The 18802-nt window shown below is 39.8% G+C and overlaps 5 protein-coding genes and 1 pseudogene across 5 annotated transcripts; 1 reads left to right on the top strand and 5 right to left on the bottom strand.

The window, feature by feature from the left end:
- Positions 1-364: 364 nt before the first annotated feature.
- On the bottom strand, positions 365-2303 carry LOC117635889 (AAA-ATPase At2g18193-like). Its single transcript, XM_034370264.1, has 2 exons — positions 1284-2303; positions 365-1051 (listed from the first exon to the last, which is right to left on the bottom strand). Exons 1-2 carry the CDS (start codon positions 2286-2288, stop codon positions 587-589), a joined length of 1470 nt encoding a protein of 489 aa, XP_034226155.1. The 5' UTR covers positions 2289-2303; the 3' UTR covers positions 365-586.
- A 526-nt stretch (positions 2304-2829) lies between these two features.
- LOC117634951 (AAA-ATPase At2g18193-like) lies at positions 2830-4548 on the bottom strand. Its single transcript, XM_034369246.1, has 3 exons — positions 3525-4548; positions 3426-3465; positions 2830-3353 (listed from the first exon to the last, which is right to left on the bottom strand). The coding sequence occupies exons 1-3, from the start codon at positions 4475-4477 to the stop codon at positions 2904-2906; spliced, it is 1443 nt and encodes a 480-aa protein (XP_034225137.1). The 5' UTR covers positions 4478-4548; the 3' UTR covers positions 2830-2903.
- A 315-nt stretch (positions 4549-4863) lies between these two features.
- Positions 4864-6096, bottom strand: LOC117635448 (annotated as a pseudogene).
- A 1531-nt stretch (positions 6097-7627) lies between these two features.
- LOC117634435 (basic form of pathogenesis-related protein 1-like) lies at positions 7628-8394 on the bottom strand. Its single transcript, XM_034368551.1, has one exon. It carries the CDS (start codon positions 8320-8322, stop codon positions 7837-7839), a length of 486 nt encoding a protein of 161 aa, XP_034224442.1. The 5' UTR covers positions 8323-8394; the 3' UTR covers positions 7628-7836.
- Positions 8395-13009: 4615 nt separating this feature from the next.
- Positions 13010-16100, top strand: LOC117634177. The gene is made up of 5 exons (XM_034368134.1): positions 13010-13442; positions 13858-13939; positions 14050-14844; positions 15050-15310; positions 15581-16100. The coding sequence occupies exons 1-5, from the start codon at positions 13037-13039 to the stop codon at positions 15738-15740; spliced, it is 1704 nt and encodes a 567-aa protein (XP_034224025.1). The 5' UTR covers positions 13010-13036; the 3' UTR covers positions 15741-16100.
- Positions 16093-18708, bottom strand: LOC117634178 (AAA-ATPase At3g50940-like). The gene is made up of 2 exons (XM_034368135.1): positions 17582-18708; positions 16093-16833 (listed from the first exon to the last, which is right to left on the bottom strand). The coding sequence occupies exons 1-2, from the start codon at positions 18566-18568 to the stop codon at positions 16318-16320; spliced, it is 1503 nt and encodes a 500-aa protein (XP_034224026.1). The 5' UTR covers positions 18569-18708; the 3' UTR covers positions 16093-16317.
- Positions 18709-18802: the final 94 nt, after the last annotated feature.

Raw genomic sequence — 18802 nt, 5'->3', positions numbered from 1 at the left:
ATTAGAAAAGAATAACAGCCTATAATTGCTTGAAATCTCGGAGCTCTGTGATTGCAAATGACCCTATCATCTCTATATCCTACTTGCATATTAGCATTTCCCCCCCACACATCACATGCATCTGGAATTCTGGATCATACAACTTAATTAATTTGCTTGTTTTTCCATTCTTGATCGGTTCAGAAAACCAAGTTCAGCAAGTCATTACATCAATCAAACAACACAATTAAGGACAAAAAGCAAGTCATATTCGAATCATAATTAAAAGTATAAGGATTTTAATTTTTCTCCCCTGTATGTGAATTAGTTTATGAGATGGTGTGTGATTCACTTTGCTATCTGCCATTGGTTCTGTGTGCTTTCATTTCTTGAGTTCATAAATCAAGTTCAGCATTTAAGTCATTACATCAGATAAAATAGCATAAAGAGTGCTCCAAAGCTATATGTTTCTCAAAAGGGTTTAGAGTTATATCTCAGATTTGAAACATAAACTAGGAGATGAGCTCGAAAGCTATATGTATCTCAAAAGTGTTTTGGTTTTATCTAAGATTTGAAACCTAAACTAGGAGATGGGAGGCCATCATCATCATGCATCAGAATGCATTGCAGGGAAGATGAACCTCAGCAACTTTGTTATCCCTTTTCTGCCTCGTGGCTTCTTGTTCTTGATAAGCAATTTTTTTTTCTCGCTCTCGGCCTTCTTACGCTTGAGCAAATTGACAAGTCCTTGAAGAGCAACATCAGCATCTTCACTCTTCATGAGCTCCTCGGCAACCTCTGCAGGAGTCACCTCTGTGCTCTCTATCAACCCTTCAATTTCGCCACAACGGCAGTGACGATTGTTGTCACCAATTCCAAGGTAGTTAGAGGCCAAGATCCTGAACCCACTGGTGGTGCAATAGGACAGGTGAATGTGGACGTCCATTCGACCAGGACGCAGCAATGCAGGGTCAAGCCGATCCTTGTGGTTTGTGGTGAACACAATAATTCTCTCATCGCCACAGCTTGACCACAATCCATCTATGAAGTTGAGCAGGCCTGATAGTGTCACCTGCGGCACCATGTCAAGGCCACAGTAACATGTATATCAAACTGTGTTATTAACAGGACAAATGACCAAATTCCATATGAAATAAAACTATCAAGATAAAACTAAAGGGACTTAAAGCGGAATTCAAACTTCAAACTAGTGGAATCAAAACTGTAATTTGGTCTTACATATAGTAAAAATTGAACCTTTCATCGTCAAGTATAAGTATTTTTAAATAAAAAAAGGTACTCACCTGGTTATCTGAGTCCGAATCTGAATCCGAATCCGATGCCCTGTTTCGAACATCCACTCTGCAGCAATCAATATCCTCGATTACCAAAATAGAACGATTTGTGGTGGACAGCAACACCCTCTTCAACACAGCGTCGCTAGAAATACTAGCAAGCTCCAAATCATACACATTGAACTTGAGATAGTTAGCCATGGCTGCTATTAGGCTGGATTTTCCGGTACCAGGTGGGCCATACAGCAAGTAGCCTCTTTTCCAAGCCTTGCCCACCTTCTTGTAAAACTCCCTCCTCCTCACAAACATCTCCAAATCCTCAATAATGGTTCTCTTCAGCTCTGTGTCCAGCGCCATTGTCTCGAACGTGGACGGGTGCTCCAGGTTCACCGAGCCCCACTCGGAGCAGCCGTCGTCGTCCTCATCACTGCGCGACCAGTAATGACGAGTGTAGAGCTTGACAACCTTTTCCTCTGCTTTGATGGCATCGGCCTGAGCAAGCACGAAGGGCAGGTAAGCCTTCAAAACCTTGTCTTTGTGTTTCTTGCAGAAGGTCAGCTCGAAGAAACGTTTCGTAGAAGTCATGTCGCTCTTGCCGAGCTTTTTGGTCTCCACCAAGAAACGCCACCTGAGCTTGACATTGTCGAAGGTGTCGGCGACTTCCTCGTCTTCGTCAATGGTGACGCCGATGGTCTTCTTCCGGGGCGTTTTGCCAACGCGGAGGCGCACAGTGGAGGGACCGATCTTTGTCCGAAGATAGACCTCGGCGGCATCGTAGACTTGGTTGCGCGTCATGCCGAAGTACTGGTCGATGAGCAGAGTGAACTCGACGGAGAAGAAAGGTGCAAAAATGTAATTGATGGCCTTGTAGATGTAGGAGCGGAGAGGGGCCGGGATGAGCTCGTTGGCCATGGAGCGCACCAGCATCATGAATGCTGTGAAGGAGGCATAGGCTGAAAGCAGAGCCGATGGTGTTGTTGGCATCTGATCTTTCAGATCGTTGAGAGAAAACATTGTGTTGTTTGTTTTTTTTTTCAAACATATGGGTTTTTGGCAGAGGAAGAGGCTGGCTAAGAAGAAGTATTGATGTTGTGTAATTTTATTTATGAATTAGCGACATTAATGTTTGTTTGATGTCCCTATCTCTGTTTCAGACAGTTGCAGAGTCTCAGAGAGCAGCTATGCACTCATTTTGGTGCTAAGAGAAGAACTGGCAAAGGGTTGTTAGTTAATAATTAAGCTCATATGCATATATAGCAAAGACTTGCTGTCCAAGGAGCATACCAACTGTATTTCCCCCCCACACAAAAAGGTATGATATTTTTGGTCCACATATTTTGAATGCATCAAGACATTGTTTGACTGTACTGCTGCAGGAGAGAGATTGGAGTTGCGAATTGGAACCACATCTAGAGACAGAGAGAGAGGAGACTGTAGTTGCTCAAAGAACTTTTCTCTCACCCTGATGCTTTCCTCTGAATTTGACAAAGCCCATTTCCACAGTTCCAAAATTCATTGGACCATTCAGATACAAATTTACAAAACCCAACATTCATAACAAATTTTTGTTAAACAAATAAGCAAAGTCCCAACCGCATACACACAAAGTCATATGTGGGAAAATCAAAATCACGAAAGATGGAAGTTGAACAAGTTTCTGATCCGTCTTCTACGACGTCGTTTCTTCTTGGTTTTCAATTTGTTCATGTACCTCTCAGTCTCAATCTTCTTCTTGATGATGAAATTGACAAGTCCCTGAAGAGCAACATCAGCATCATCACTCTTCATGAGCTCCTCCGCAACCTCTGCAGGTGTCCCCTCTGTGCTCTTTATCAACCCTTCCACTTCACCACAGAGGCGAGGGCGGTTGTCGTCACGAATTCCGAGGTAGTTAGAGGCTAAGATCCTGAACCCACTTGTCGTGCAATACGACAAGTGGATGTGGAGGTCCATTCGGCCAGGACGTAGCAATGCAGGGTCAAGCTTCTCCTTGCGGTTGGTGGTGAAGACAATTATTCTCTCATCACCGCAGCTTGACCACAAACCATCAATGAAGTTCAACAAGCCCGAGAGCGTCACCTGCATCATGCAACATATTGATTGATTCTATAACACCAAAATATATAACAAACAAATATAAAGTATACTGACCCCGGTCTTAGTATTAGGTTTCGACTTCTTCTCCGTTTCCAAATCCGAATCGAATCAGAATACGAATCTGAATCTGAATCTGAATCCAAATCAAGTTTTCGTTTTTGAACATCCACCTTACAGCAGTCAATGTCCTCAATGACCAAAATGGAACGGTTTGTGGTAGACAACAAAACCCTCTTCAAATGAGAGTCGCTGCGAATGCTAGCAAGCTCCAAATCAAACACATCAAACTTGAGAAAATTAGCCATGGCCGCAATCAGGCTGGATTTTTCGGTGCCGGCCGGGCCATACAACAAGTAGCCTCTTTTCCAAGCCTTGCCCACCTTCTTGTAAAACTCCCTCCTACTCACAAACCTCTCCAAATCCTCTACAATGGTTTTCTTGAGATCTGGCTCCAGCGCCATTGTCTCAAACGTAGCCCGGTGCTCCATGTTTATGGATCCCCATTCAGTGTTGCCATCCTCAACGACGTCCTCCCATGACAAGATATGACGTTTATAAATCTTGAGAACCTTTTCTTCTTGCTTCATGGCGGTTGCCTGGGCAAGCACGTGGGGCAAGTAGCTGCCCATCACTCTTTCCTTGTGTTTCTTGCGGAACGACAGCTCAAAGTAGCGCAGCCTGTTGTTGTTCCCGGTCTTTGTTTCGGTGACTAGCAGCCACTTGAGCTTGATGTTGTCGAACGTGTCGATGACTTCCTCGTCTCTGTCGATGGCGACGCCCATGGACTTCTTCCGGGGCGTTTTGCTGATGCGGAGACGCTGCGTGGCGGGGCCGATCTTTTTCTCGAGGTAGACCGCGGCGGCATCGTAGACTTGGTTGCGGGACATGTCGGAGTACTCGTAGAAGGCGAGAGTGAGGTAAAAAGAGAAGAGGCCGGAGAGAGGGCTAAAAAGGTAACTGAGGGAGGAGGAAATATAGGTGCGGAGAGGGTCCGGGATGAAGTCGTTGGCCATGGAACGGAAGATCATCATGAAGGTTGCAAAGGAGGCATAGGCTGAGAACATAGACGACGCCGTTTCCGGCATGAAATTGTTGAGAGAAAACATTTTTGTTGCCCTATAATTCAAGTCCCAAAGGGTTGGGGAACTAATAGGATTGGATAGCAAGTGAGGTGAGATTTATAATGAGCCACAACTTGAGGTGCAAGGAGAATCTTTTGTTCATTAATGAAGGGTAGTTGCTTAGTCTCAAAGTCGGTCATGACTGTCTTGACCTTTATCCAACTCATAAGTCTTCATGATTTGACTTGGTGTCAGTTATAAAATTATTATTATTATTTATTTTGCAATGGACTAAAAACACTATTGTAAATCACTATTTTGACCAAAAACAGACCCCCCAAAAAAATGTAAATCCTGATACAAAAAACAATGTAACAATGTATGGCTGAAAAACAACCAATTATTCCTAAACGGGTTTCTTCAAAATACTTTCAGGCGTTCGTTGAAAATATTTTGAAACGTTTCTTCAAAAGAGAAAACCTAGAAGATTTTTTCTGCTTGTTTTCCTTAGCCTCTTCTTCCTCCTTTTTTCTCTCCCTCTCGGCCTGGTTATGTTTGAGGAAATTGACAAGTCCTCCAAGCGACACTTCAGCGTCATCACTCTTCATGAGCTCCTCAGCAACCTGTGCATGGAGTGACCTCTGTGCTCTCTATCAACCGTTCGATTTCTCCAAACAGGCGGTGATCTTCACCGTCGCGAATACCAAGGCAGTTAAAGGCCAGGACCCTGAAACCGCTTGGAGTGCAATAGGACATGTGGATGTGGACGTCCATTCGACCAGGACGCAGTAAGGCAGGGTCAAGCATTTCCTTGCGGTTTGTGATGAAGATTATGATTCTTTCGTCACCGCAGCTTGACTGCAAACCATCTATGCAGTTCAATAGCCAGTGCCAGGTGGGTGGGCCATACAACAAGTAACCTCTCTTCCAAGCCTTCCCCACCTTGCTATAAAACTCCGTCCTCGCCACAAACCTCTCCAAATCCTCTATGATAATTCTCTTGAGCTCCGGATCCATGGCCAACTTGTCAAACGTGCACGGGTGATCCAGATTTATGGAGCCCCAGCTGTCATTCTCCTCCTCCTCGTCGCCGTACCAATAATCTAGGTTAGTGTAAAGCTTGAGCGTTTTCTGCTCTTCTTTTAGGGTTTTGGCCCGAGCCAGCACGTAGGGCAAGTAGTAGTCGATCACTTTGTCCTTGTGCTTCTTGTGGAAAGTCAGCTCGAACCGGTGCTTTTCCTTTTCCTTATCATCCGTACTGCCGTTACTGGGCTTCTCGACTTTGGTCACCACGCAACACCACTTCATCTTAACGCCGTCGAAGGTGTCATCGACTTCCTAGTCCCTGTCGATCGACACGTTGATCGCCTTCATACGGGGCAATTTGCTGACTCGGAGGCACCTCACGGAGGGGCCAATTTTCGTTCGCAGGTAGACCTCTATGGCTTCGTAGAGTTCGTTATAGGTCATGCCGTAGTGCTCGTCGAACAGGAGGGTGACCTCGCGGGAGAAGAAGGGGCAAAAAGGTAATTGAAGACCGAGTACATGTATGAGCGGAGTGGTTGGGGCATGAGTTCGGTGGCCATGGAGCGGACCAGCATCATGAACCCAGCAAAAGAGGCGTAGGCGGAAAACCATACCGACGCGGATGCCGCCGTGGGCATGTAATAGTCAACCATCGTGGGAGGTTGACTATTATTTGACCTTGCAATGCAATAGCTAGTTGGTCTACGAGGGTTAGGAGAAAGCAAGGAAGCGTGGTGTTTTTATAAGGAACTATTTGTGAGTTCTTATTTAATTAGGATTAGTTTCTTACTATGTTAAAATTTTGGAAAAGAATAAGCATATAAGCATAGATGAACATGTCTAAATATTTCCCATACTTTGTTTGACAACAACTTTAACCTAATTCCTTTATCAAAATATCAAGTTACCTTCAAAGTAAACCATGTTTAGGGCTGAAATTTTAACATTATTTCCTTTCAAGTCTTTAATACAAGAGACTTGCGGCAACTTGTCCGGTATATTTTAATTATATAAAAGTTCCGAGGAGCTTTCCAATTACTTTTAATTTTGTTCTTGCTCCCAAGACAATTATTAGCATTCCAAAATTCAGATAAAACATATTTTTTTATATTTGAAAAATCCTAACCTCCTAAAGTTTCCAAAAAATCATAATTTTTGTTTTGTTTTTTGTGTGTAGATAAAGTTGTGGAAGTGAAGACCATTACCCAATCAATAATATTATTATTGAAATTTGGACGAAAGTTCATATGATTTCCCAAATTATTTCAAAGGTTAACATGAAAAGGACAATCTCTATGTGACCTTTTCGAAGAAGGTTTTGTTACTAACCTGTTTACTTTCATTGTAGGTAACATGTTTGGATTCAAGGCCATGCATGCTCTACGTATGAGGATTTGCGAATCCCTCATGCTAATGTTAAAACTTTTCAAGATCCGCCTCATGGGATCCAAGTTGAGAGAGATAAATTGAACAAGTATGGCCGTCCCCTATTGTGATGTACTATTAAACCTAAATTGGGATTATCCACTAAGAATTACGATATATATATATATAGCAGTTTATGAATGTCTCTGCAGCGTGGAGGGACCGTTCTTATTTTGTGCCGAAGTAATTTTTGATTTTTTTTTATTTTTAAAAAAAAATTTGTCTCTGACGTCACAGCCCTCAGGCAAGAGCTCGGGCTATTCTTGCTTTTGGGGCTGCCATAACTTGGTGGAGCCCACACCTTGGCTTGGCTGTTTTGTATCGCTGAAGGTAAATTTCTTGGCCTAGGCAGCCTTTTGCCAAGGCTGGACCTCGTGCTGGAAGTTCTCTTACCTTTTTATTTATTTTTATTTTATTTTTAAGTTCTCGTTTTTATAAATTTTATTTGAAATAATAGTGGGCTAAGGTATTTTAGGAATAATTGTGGGTGAAAAGATAGGATTGTGTTTTTTCAAATTTACATAGTAAGAGGAAAGATAAGGTGGGTGGGGAAATACTGTGAGAATATGAAGGTAAAAACTCTCATGTTGGAAATAACAGCACTCAAAAAGAAATACGTACAGTTTTTTAGCCTTAAGAATGAAAGAATGAGGTAATGAGATAATATTTCAAAAAGAGAGAGATTGACCCAAAAAACATAAAGAAAATGAGATAATAATTCGGTTAGAATTTACAAAAATGAAATAATATTATTCTTTTTCATTTTTATTTATTCATTCTCTTGTAACCTCTCACAATACCGTATCAAGTGCTAGTCACGTGAAGGAAAGTTATGAGTGTGGGGAAGTATTCGTATACACCCGTTACATTTTATTTTTCTAAATATTTCGCAAAAGAAAAAAAAACACAGGACCCCTCAACAGGCCTCATGTAGGTGTGTGTACATACATCGTCTAGTATGGGCGCTCGTCCTCGGGCTGGTACATGGGATCGTAGCTGCAAACGATGTAGTTCTTTCCATCCTTGCACTTTGAAATGCCACATCCGACCTCGGTGGTTTTGCCCCAGATCACAGCGAGGTAGTGACCACATTCGTCTTTGACGCATTTGTTGGACTTGGGGTCATAGAACTCTTTCTCGGTGACCCAATATTTAGTGCCAGCTGCGCCAGTCATGCCGTCGCCGGAGGTCAAGTTCTCACCCCAACGCCCCCTTGAGTGCTCCATAGCGCAGTCGTCAACTCTTTTGTTGGCATATTCTTGAGCATATTGGGCCAAGGTCGTGTTCCACTTAAGGGGTTTGTTGCCGACCTCTTTACGAGCCTTGTTGTGCTCCTCGAGGAAGCCATCGATCTCTTCTTTGGAAATGTTTGCAGAGACAAGAGTGAAGACCAATGCGACGCAGCAGATGGCCAAAAGGAGCTTCGTGTTGAACGCCATTTTTGTTTCTTGATATGAGAAGTTTAAGGTCTTTTCCTTGTAGCAGAGAAGGTTGGATTGTTAGATGTTGATTGAAATGGGAAATTAGATTGTGCATATTTATATAGTTGGGAGGGTTAAATATAGGATCCTAAAATGGGAGGGTTTGTTAAGGTCTATAAACAAGCATGGAGAACAAATAAAACTTGTGTGGGATTGCGTCATCCGAGTGGATTTGGTATCCATACAAACATTGTATTGTTAGACAATCAATCTATACCATTGATTAAGTGAAGTTTTATTTGAATCCTATATTACAGTATATAATCAGGTGAGGATTTTTAGCTGCAATGACTAAAACATTTAGCCTTACATTGAGGATCAAAGTTTTGACTTTGTTAACGATATAAATGAACTTTGTTATATGGCCCCTCTGTCAACTTGTTGTAGCTTTTAAAAATAAAAGTTAAATGCATTATGCTTCTTTCATTGCTTCTTTCCAAACTATAAAGAAATGAAAGAAGAAGCAAATTAGTTAGGCAAAAACTCACTTTTCATCTAGTTTGACGAAATTCTAGGAATTTGACCTATGTCGTTTGATTTTATTACAATTTAAAGGATTTATTTCCAAATTTGCTTCCAATTTCTTGATGGTAAACACTTGTCTCTTATGTGGAGGAGTATTTTGGATAGAGTTTTGGATGGACATTTGGATGTGTCCTTGAATTATGATAGAACAAACTTCATGAGTTAAATTGACAGAATTAAAATTACGTGGACCAAAGTTTTAAAAAAAATCTGCCAAACTACAAGGACTAAAAACGACATTTTTCTAATTAATTATGGATATATAGGAAAACGTTTTTCGTGTTTTGTGTCTCTTGGTCTTCCACAAACTTTGGGCCTTATCCGCTCAAGTTGCCCAGATCAGATTAGCGTTGTTTGGGCAATGAAAAACTCTTGCTAGTTTTCCTAGCATTTGGGCCCATTGTAGGAAAAAGGAAGAGTGCTGTTATTTTCACCCACCTGTCTTATTTTCTCGACCATCTTATCTTCAAAATTTTAAAGACAAATCCCTTTGTAGAAAGACTTCTAAGAACTTAAGGAAAAAATATTTGATTTTTAATATGATGCTCAAAATAAATAACTTTAATATAAAATGTAATATTTAAAAAATTTTAAAAACTTTAACAAAGGGAAAGCTTTTAAATTAAAAATTCATCTCCAGCTTTTCATCAAAACAAAAATAAAAATAATCTCCAGCATACCTCACCTTCTTTCTTAAATCCATCTCTTTCTTTCTCTCTCTTCTCCCATTTCTATCTTCCTTCATCTTCCATGCACCCCTCCAAAGCAGCAACGCCTCTGCTCTCACCGCCACAAGCTTCCCTTGCTGCACCAGATCCAAATCTTTCAAACTTAGCCCAACCTTATTTCCCACTTCGATCGTAGTCAACCACAACCCCCACTTCCGCTTCCTCTCCAAATTGAAATCCTTCTATCCAATCGACCTTATCATCTCGTTGATGCCAGGAAATTATTGAAAATTGAATTTGATCCCTTTTTTTGTTTAGAAAGTTATGTAGTTTCGTTGGATAGCCTCTTTTAATTCCAAATTCCACTCATCTTCTTTTCTTGTCATTGTTTAGAATCAACACAGTGAACAAAATAGTTAGAAGAGAGAGAGAGAGAGAGAGAGAGAGAGAGAGAGAGAGAGAGAGAGAGAGAGAGAGAGAGAGAGAGAAAGAGAGACAGACAGAGAGACAGAGATGGGACTGTTGTGTTAAGAGTATTTGTCCCACGTTGAAAAGTTAAAGGACCTGGCCAAGAGTTGGGCTACTCTCTCATTGTCAATTGGTTTTAGGGTGGAACCTTAACTTCCTTCATGGTATCAGAGCAAGGCTTCACGTGTTGGACCCAATGGGCACACCTCTCCCACGTCACCTAATATGTATTGTCCACATGTTAGGCTTGAAAGTTCGCTATATGTGAGGGGGCGTGTTGAGAGTACTTGTTCCACATTTAAAAGTTAAGGGATCTAGCCTAGATTTATAAGGAGTTGAGCTACTCCCCCCATTGCCAATTGGTTTTGGAGTGGAACCTCAACTTCTTTCAATGTATCAGAGCAAGGCTTCAAGTGTTGGGCCTAACAACCACACGTGCTCCTACGTCACCCACTATATATTGTCCACGTGTTAGGCTTGAAAGTTCGCCACATGTGCGGGGTCGTGAGAGTATTGCCACATGTGCAGGGTCGTGAGAGTATTTGTCCCACATTGAAAACTAAAGGGACCTAGCCTGGGTTTATAAGGAGTTGGGCTACTCTCTCATTACCAATTGATTTTTGGGTAGAACCTTAACTTCATTCATTTTGTGATGGGCAGGTGTTAGAGTTGGGTTGAAGCGATGGGTTGGTGTTGTCTGTTGGGTTTTTGCTTTCTTAGAGCACTTCCACCCATTTGTCATGGAAATAGGTGGAAAATCAATAAAAAAAATATAGCTATGGTAGGTACTATTCACGTAAACAGTACATATGAAAATGAACTCAAGAAATTAAAGAGAAACCCAATATTCAGGGTTGAAAACGGAACCCGAAATTCATAACAAAGAACAATACTTTAAACCCATCAATGGTGAGAATAAGTTAATATGAATTATGAAAAAAAATATGTCTACTTCATATATGAAATTAAAAGAAAACACAGTACTGTTAAAAGATGTCGATTTTTATGTTTTATATATCAGCGTCCAACTTAAAAAAAACACACACACACAATGAAATTAAATGAGGAAACACGATTCCTCTTCCCAGAAGAAACCCCAACACACTTCCTCTTTTTCCAAGCAACGCCTAGTTTCTCCATGGAAGAACATACTCTCCATTTAATCCACCGAGCTCTTAATCCACCACCTTATTATTCTACGTTTTCCCAATCTCTCTTCAATCCATCCATTATTTCCAGTTTCTCTCATCCCTCTTTTCCCTTATTGTAACCTTAAGAATCGATCTCTCACTGAAAGCTCACAATTTTTCTTTGGCTTATTATCACAAAACGTCCCTAAGGTTTATGAAACTATCAGATTGCATCCTTATTTATTATTTATTATTTTTTAGTCACTTATGGTTCTCAAGGTTAGTATGTGCAATCACAAATAGTCCCTGCCGTTAGATTCTGTCAAAAACTCTGTTAGTTTGCTGACGTAGCATACATATATATCACAAAACATCCATGAGGTTTACACACTTATCACAAAAATGGTCCCTATGAATTTTTTTTATTTTTTAATTTAAAATTCATAAAATTTTGGTTTTCTTTTTAAAATTATTTATAAATGAAAAAATCATTTATAAAAGGATTTTAATCTTGAGGACCATTTATGAACCCTAAACCTTTAGTTTTTTCATTTTTAAATTTTATAAATTTTAAATTATTTTTTAAAAACTTCATTAGTTTGTTGATGTGGCATATATATGGAGCTAACATCTACAATAATATAGTGTCACATGTATTTAAATTTTAATATATTTTTTAAAATAATTATAATTCATAAAATTTTAAAAACAAAACAAAAGTTTTATGAAGTTTAAATTTAAAAAATTAAAAAAAATTCATAAGGACCATTTGTGATAGGTGTGTGAACTTCAAGGATGTTTTGTGATATACATATATGCCATGTCAGCAAACTAATGGAGTTTTTGACGGAACCTAACGTCAGGGACCATTTGTGATCATGCATACTAGCCTTGAAGACCACGAATGACCAAAAAAAAAAAAATTAAGGATGCAATCTGATAGTTTTGTAAATTTTATGGACGTTTTGTGATAATAAGCCTTTTTCTTTTTTGATATTTGTCTTTGAGATTCATGGTGACCTAAGATGAGAGGAACATGAGAATTTGAAAAAGGTAATCAGATTTATGAATTTTTCTTTATATTTGTTCCTATCGAGCAAACTATTTTTTCAATTTTCAATAGGAACAAAACACATTGTAGAAGCAAACAACAAACTCTCTCTTTGGGCTATTGGTTGATGGAACGTTGGTTTGTAAATTTGTAATTTCCTTCATGATATTAAATATTTAATTCAAATTTTTTAGTTATTTATGGAGATATGTCATACTATAATGCATACTATCTTTTTTATTCACGTGTAGCGCGTGAAATAAAATCATTATTTTTATTTTTTTTTGCAATTATATACTAAAAAAGGGGCGTCATTTAGTTTATTGCTTAGGCCACCCGAAAATCAAGACCGGCCCTTCCCTTTCTCCAATATGATATCAACCCAGGCCCAGCCCCCTTCACCTCACCCCAACTCTCCACGCCCTGCATCCTTTTCCCCTTGCTCTTTTTAATAATTATTACTTTCTTCGGTCCTTTGAATCGTTCCCCATGCACATTATCTTGTTAGATGCGGGAAAGGGAGAGAGTGCAAAGACAGAGGGAGTATAAATTTTTATGAAATTTAAAATATAAAATATTTTTAAAATATATATTGTATATTAAATACACGTGACAGTCTATTATTAGATAAGTGAACTCATATATGTGGCATGTCAGTAAATTAATAGAGTTTTTTGACATAACCTAACGACTATTTGTTAGCACCCATAATAACCTTAAGACATAATCTGATAATTTTGTGAAGTTTTGTGATATAAAGCGTATAATTAATTTTCTAAAAATTTCCCGTAAATACAGCGTAGTCGAGCAGAGGTAGCCGCAGTAAAGAAATGTCCAAGGAGCTTCGAAACGCCGAAAATCTTCGAAAATGGCGGTTCACATGGGAAGCCCAATCTCACATCCCAACCCTCCGCTTGTTCCTCTTCGATTCATACACAAAACCCTCGATTCAATGCGAGAAGCTCAGCGTCCTCATACGCCCCTCAGAGTCTCTGGTCCTGGTGAGCTGGACCCAGGACGCCCAAGTCTCGCTTAGTGTTCCAATGCCTAGGGTTTTGGTGGATGCTGACTCTCCTGTGAGCTTCAGTGCCTTAGATGATCACATTGAGGTCAAGCTCGTCCTTCTTCTCCCTGTTGATCACCCTATTGTTTTGAGCTTCGATTCTATACTCAGTTTGAATGAAGAGAAAGAGATTGCGTTTGAGGATGCTTCCAAGCCGCTTCCGTTGGCCTCTGGTGAGTTGAAATTGTTGCTTAATCTGTTTGGTTGAGTTCAGTGTTTGTTTGGTTGCTGCAGAAAATGAAACGAACTATTGAACTGGGTTTAGCGAAATTTGTTTTCTTTGCAGAAGGAAGAAGACCATAAGGAAAGGAAAACTAAAAAGACTTTAGCTTTTCTGTGTTTTTATCAGTGACTAAACAAAATTGTATTGAAGTTGTGGTCTTTCGAGGATTAATTACTAATTTAGTTGTCAAATGTTGCTGATTTTTCCTCAATACATGGATGCTATGGCTGTTACATATATTTAAGAGTACGAATTTTATGCGAAAAGTGTGCACATTTTGCCATGCTCCTCAATTTTTGTAAATTTTGATTGTGTTTCGAATGTCTGCTTCTTTCATGTAATTCTTGGTTGGTTGATTGGTTCAGAGGTAAAGAGGCTATCTTCGTCTGGTGGAGTTCACGTTTACTGCAGAAATTGCTCATTTAAGTTGACTGCAAGTCCCCTTAGGTAAGAATGTATTTGCTGGCTATGCTTATAAGTTCATTAAATTCTAGTCAATTGTGGAAGATCTCTTTCCTGTTTATTTGTGATATTTCAACCTTTATTTATAAATGTAGCCATTTTGTGGAAATGCCTTCAGTCAATTGGCGAGAGGTGGCTGATAACTGGTTTGGGGCTTGCTGCTGTTCATTTGGAGGCATTAGTGAGAAGCTGGTTGCTAGGTATGCAAATTCTTACGCATGTGCAAAGGGTGTGTGCCTGTTGAACTCTACAAATATTACACTTTGCAAAGAAGATCTTGTTGGGTTTGAATTTCCTGACTGGGGTGAACATCCAAGATACGATAGTGAATCAGATGGAAGTGGTGAAAATGGTTTTAGCGAATCTAAACTTAATTCAGGAAGTAATCTTGCATGTAATGAGATACCGAGGTTCGCGGAGGTTAGGGATACATATTTTGCTGAAGATTTTAAATGTGAAGTTACTAAGGATGAAAGTAACAGTGAGGGTGCACCTCACAGATGTTCAGAATCAGAGTACTCTGTAAAAATGGCTTCAACACCAGGATGCTGTAATTATACGGGAAGTCATGTTCAAAATTATGATGAGGAAGGCTGCAGACTTCATTTGTCTGAAATTTCCTTGGAGGACCCAAAACCTGCTAAAAGCATAGAGATTCTGAAAAACCACAAATCTTTCCTAAATGGGTTTCTTGAAAATATTTTCATGGTCAGATCCTCCAATATTTCCGTAGATGTCGAGTGGATTGAATTTTTCTGCCCTCAATGTTCGTCTCTTCTTGGAGCTTACCCATGTGATGATGGTAATGCACTTGTAGACGGTGGAGTTCGATTGTTTAAATGTAATGTTTCCACCAGTCTACCAGTTGGTGGGCCAACAAACTTATTCAGGTTAGCATATACCATATAGTGATCTACAATTTATAATTTCATATTGCTGTTTTTCTATTAATGTTGTACCGTGGGCGCTCACATGATCACTTTCTCCTTGTAATTTTGACATGTTATTTCCATTTTGCTTTATAGTCTTGAAGTTTGTTCGAGTTTAATATGGTAGACATATGTTTAATTTTGAAATGTTTTATTTCATAAACAGGAAGTATACCTTGGAAAAAATGTTTGCAAATCAGCTACTTGAATGTGCAAAAGATGAACTATCTTTTAGGACCGTGGTTAGGGACCTAAAAACCAAATCTCCCATACTGCAAATTGTTCTCATTAATACAAATTTTTGGTCTTGCACTGGTGATTGTTTGGCCAAAGAGGGCAAGGAAGAACCAGTACCAAAGATAGATCTGCATCCTGTCGTCAAGGTGCTATTCTCACAGTTCAGCAGCAGTACGGACTCTCAAATAAGGTTGGTTTATCATTTCAGCTTGTGTGTAGAGGAGTTTTTCATTATATTTGAGGTCTATCTTGAAAACTGTAGCTAGAGTAGGCTTAAGAAGAAACAGGAATGCATTTTTCGCTCTGCTAAGTAAATATAAGCTATTCTTTGTTTCCTTATGAAAAAAACTATTATGTGTTTTACTGGGATATGCGGCATAGGTTTTTCTAATTCTGATTAATATCATACTCTGTTTTTTCTGTTTCTCTAATTTTATAAGATAACTGGAACTTAATGTAGGATGTTAGAAGATTCGGTAACAAAGGATGCAGCTGATGAAGTGTTTATGCTGACGCATCAAATAGAAGAATTAATCGAGTCTCTGTCAGCGAGAAAGGATACACTTCCACCTTCCTGTTCTTCTTTACAGGGATTATCTTTGTCATCCATGCTGAGGTAGCATATATGGAAATAGCCTAATCTCATTTGGATCTCCAAAGTATGGGAAAGAAACCCTCCTCTACCAAGAGTGACAGATTCCGTCTTGTTTGATCTCAACTTAATACATAGAGGGGGATGGAAACATATTAAAATGGTGATGGTGTATACAGTGGGAGACAAGTAATAGTGATTTTGTTACTGCCGCCGTATAGGCCAAATCAATTTTGAATAGTTTTGGAACCGTAGCATGTAACATAGATATTGGAGTTTCTATCAGGTTGTCCTCTGTTTTGAACTTATTCAGGGAAGTAGAAAATTGTTCTTGAAAGCAACAGAGCTCTTCTTTCCTGTCCTTACAAGTACTCAAATCATTGACTAATACCCATTTCTTCTTTATTGAAGTTGAAGTATTTTTAACAGCTGAAAGAAAACTTTTTGCCATTAATGTTAATACGACCATACTCATTTATTTTACAACATAGATTCCCAAGAAGGGCAAGGCAACCCTGTGGCAAACTAAAGAGTGGTGAAACAAAGCCTAGCATCAGTGTTTTGGTATTAGGATCAGAGACAATCTTTATCCAAAGCAGATTAGTCTAATACAAAATGGTTTTCTTAGCAGATAAGCGGTTGCTTGTTCTCTTGGTGCTGTTTCTTCTATTATTCCTCACAGGTTTCCTTTGTTGCTTTCCTGTTTTCTGCCTCTTTGCTGCTTGAGCTGCATTCTTCTTTTCAGCCTCATCCTCAAATTCATCACCTTCCAATTTTTTCCTCTTTAAAAGCTTGACAAGTCCTTCGAGTGCAACATCAACATCTTCACTCTTCATCAACTCTTCTGCAACGTGTGCCGGAGTCACATCTGTTTCCTTCATCAAGTCTTCGATTTCTCCGAAGAGGTGGTGGTGGTTATGGATGCCCAAGTAGTTTGAGGCCAAGAGTTTGAAGCCATGGTAAGTGCAGTAGGACATGTGGATATGCATGTCCATTCGGCCCGGGCGCAGAAGAGCCGGGTCTAGCCTCTCCTTGTGGTTAGTGGTGAAGATTATGATCCTCTCATCTCCACAGCTAGACCATAAGCCATCTATGAAGTTTAGCAGTCCCGATAGTGTCAACTGCAGGAAGCCAAAGACATAATAGTCAAACTCTAGTACAATGAGGTGTCTCAATCTGAAGTTTCTTGTTAAATGCATAGTAGCAAGAAACACTCTTCAGAGGGAAGTAGCAACAAAGAAACTCCCTATGACCAAGTGGGTTCTGCCCCCTTTGAGCTAAAAAACAAACACAAAAAGAGCAGAGCAAAGAGAGAGTGAGGTGGGGTTGGCTGATTGTGAAAGTGAAAGTGTATGCCTTTTAGGTTGTGAGGTTGAAATGCCTAGTGCTGAGCTAGTGGGTTCTAGGGTAATTAGATGCTAAAATAACCAATCAGATGCTATTATAAACCTAAATTAAGATTCACCAAAATAACAAGATCAGTTCAAAGCATTATACACTCCGGCCCACAAATTTTTTCACCCTGCACTTTTAATCCATGGCACTTCACTTGGTTACTGAAAAGAAAGAAAATGGGACAACCCAACAATATAAGAAAAGCCAAAAAAAGGAAATTTAAAAAAAAAACATGACAAAAATTGTGCTGCCCATTATTTTATGCAAACAAAATAGAAAATCTAAAGCAGACAAGTAAGTAAAAAATTCCCAGTTTTGCAAATAATTTCTTGACAATTAATTATCTATCAAGTGTAGGTGCAGCAGCCAAATTATGACCTTTTGGAAATCACTATAGTTGATAATCCTGGTACCTAATTGGTAGACTCCAAACGCTTGAAATTGACTGAAGTTAAACAGAGCATGATAACAAACCTGGACATCAGGTTGCTTTCTTCCATCTCCATGTCGACGATCAGGCAGCTCAACACTACAATCAATGTCTTCAATCACAAGAATCGACCGGTTCGCGGTGCCCAGCAGCAATTTTCTCAGGTCCGAGTCACGAAATATGTTGGCAAGCTGCAAGTCATAGACATCAAACTTGAGATAATTAGCCATGGCTGCAACCAAGCTTGATTTGCCAGTGCCTGGAGGGCCATACAACAAGTACCCTCTTTTCCAAGCCCTTCCTACTTTCTTGTAAAACTCCTTCCTCTTCACAAATCTGTTAAGATCCTCAATAACTGCATTCTTGAGGTCTTGGTCCATGGCCACCGTCTCAAAAGTTGCAGGGTGTTCGAGATTGATGGACTCCCATTTGACGCCATTGTAAGGGTGGCAGGAATTTAGTGTGTACATCTTCAAAACCCTCTCTTCATCTTTCATGGCGTTGGCTCTTTCAAGAACATAAGGCACATAGCAATCCAAAACTCTGTCTTTGTGCTTCTTGTGGAATGTTAGCTCAAAGAACCGCTTCTCGGACCTCGGAGGAGAAAATGGATCATTGGGGTCTTTCTGTTGTGACTCTGCACAAATAAACCTCCACTTGAGCTCAATCCCTTCATAGAAATCAACCAGCTTCTCTCCTTTCTCGAGTCGAATCGTCAAGCTCTTCCCCTTTGGGCTTTTGCTAACTCTGATCCTCTCCGTGTTGGAACTGATTTTTGTGCACAAGTATATCTCTGCAGCTTCATAGACTTGGTTGCGAGATATGCCGTTTGATTCCTCTATGACTAGGGTTAGCTTAGGGGAGTGAGTTTTGAAAAGGTATCGGAGGCTAGAGACAAGGTAGCCCCTAACTGGATGAGGTATGAGCTCATTGGCCATGGACCTAAAGAGCATCATTGAGGCTGCCATGGAGGCATAGGCAGAGAACAGTGATGATGGAGAAGGCATTTCTTTGTTCGAAAACATGTTCATGATTGGAAGCTTTGGATTCTGAAAAAAGAGATTGTTGTTTGTCTAAAAAAATTTCTAGTTTTGAGCAGAGTGGTGAATGATTATATAACCAGGCTATCTCTCTTTGTTTGGACTCTAGGGCAGTGATGAATGAAGTGTACATGTGTGAAAGTGTCTGCGTGGGCTTGAGTGGAATCCTACTACATACTTCCAAAAGAGAGAGAGAGAGAGAGAGAGAGAGAGAGAGAGAGAGAG

This window comes from Prunus dulcis, chromosome 7 (genome assembly GCF_902201215.1).
Source record: "Prunus dulcis chromosome 7, ALMONDv2, whole genome shotgun sequence".
Classification (NCBI taxonomy): domain Eukaryota; kingdom Viridiplantae; phylum Streptophyta; class Magnoliopsida; order Rosales; family Rosaceae; genus Prunus; species Prunus dulcis.
The sequence above is the reverse complement of the archived record's forward strand: the minus strand, read 5'-3'. Positions and strand labels throughout refer to the sequence as shown.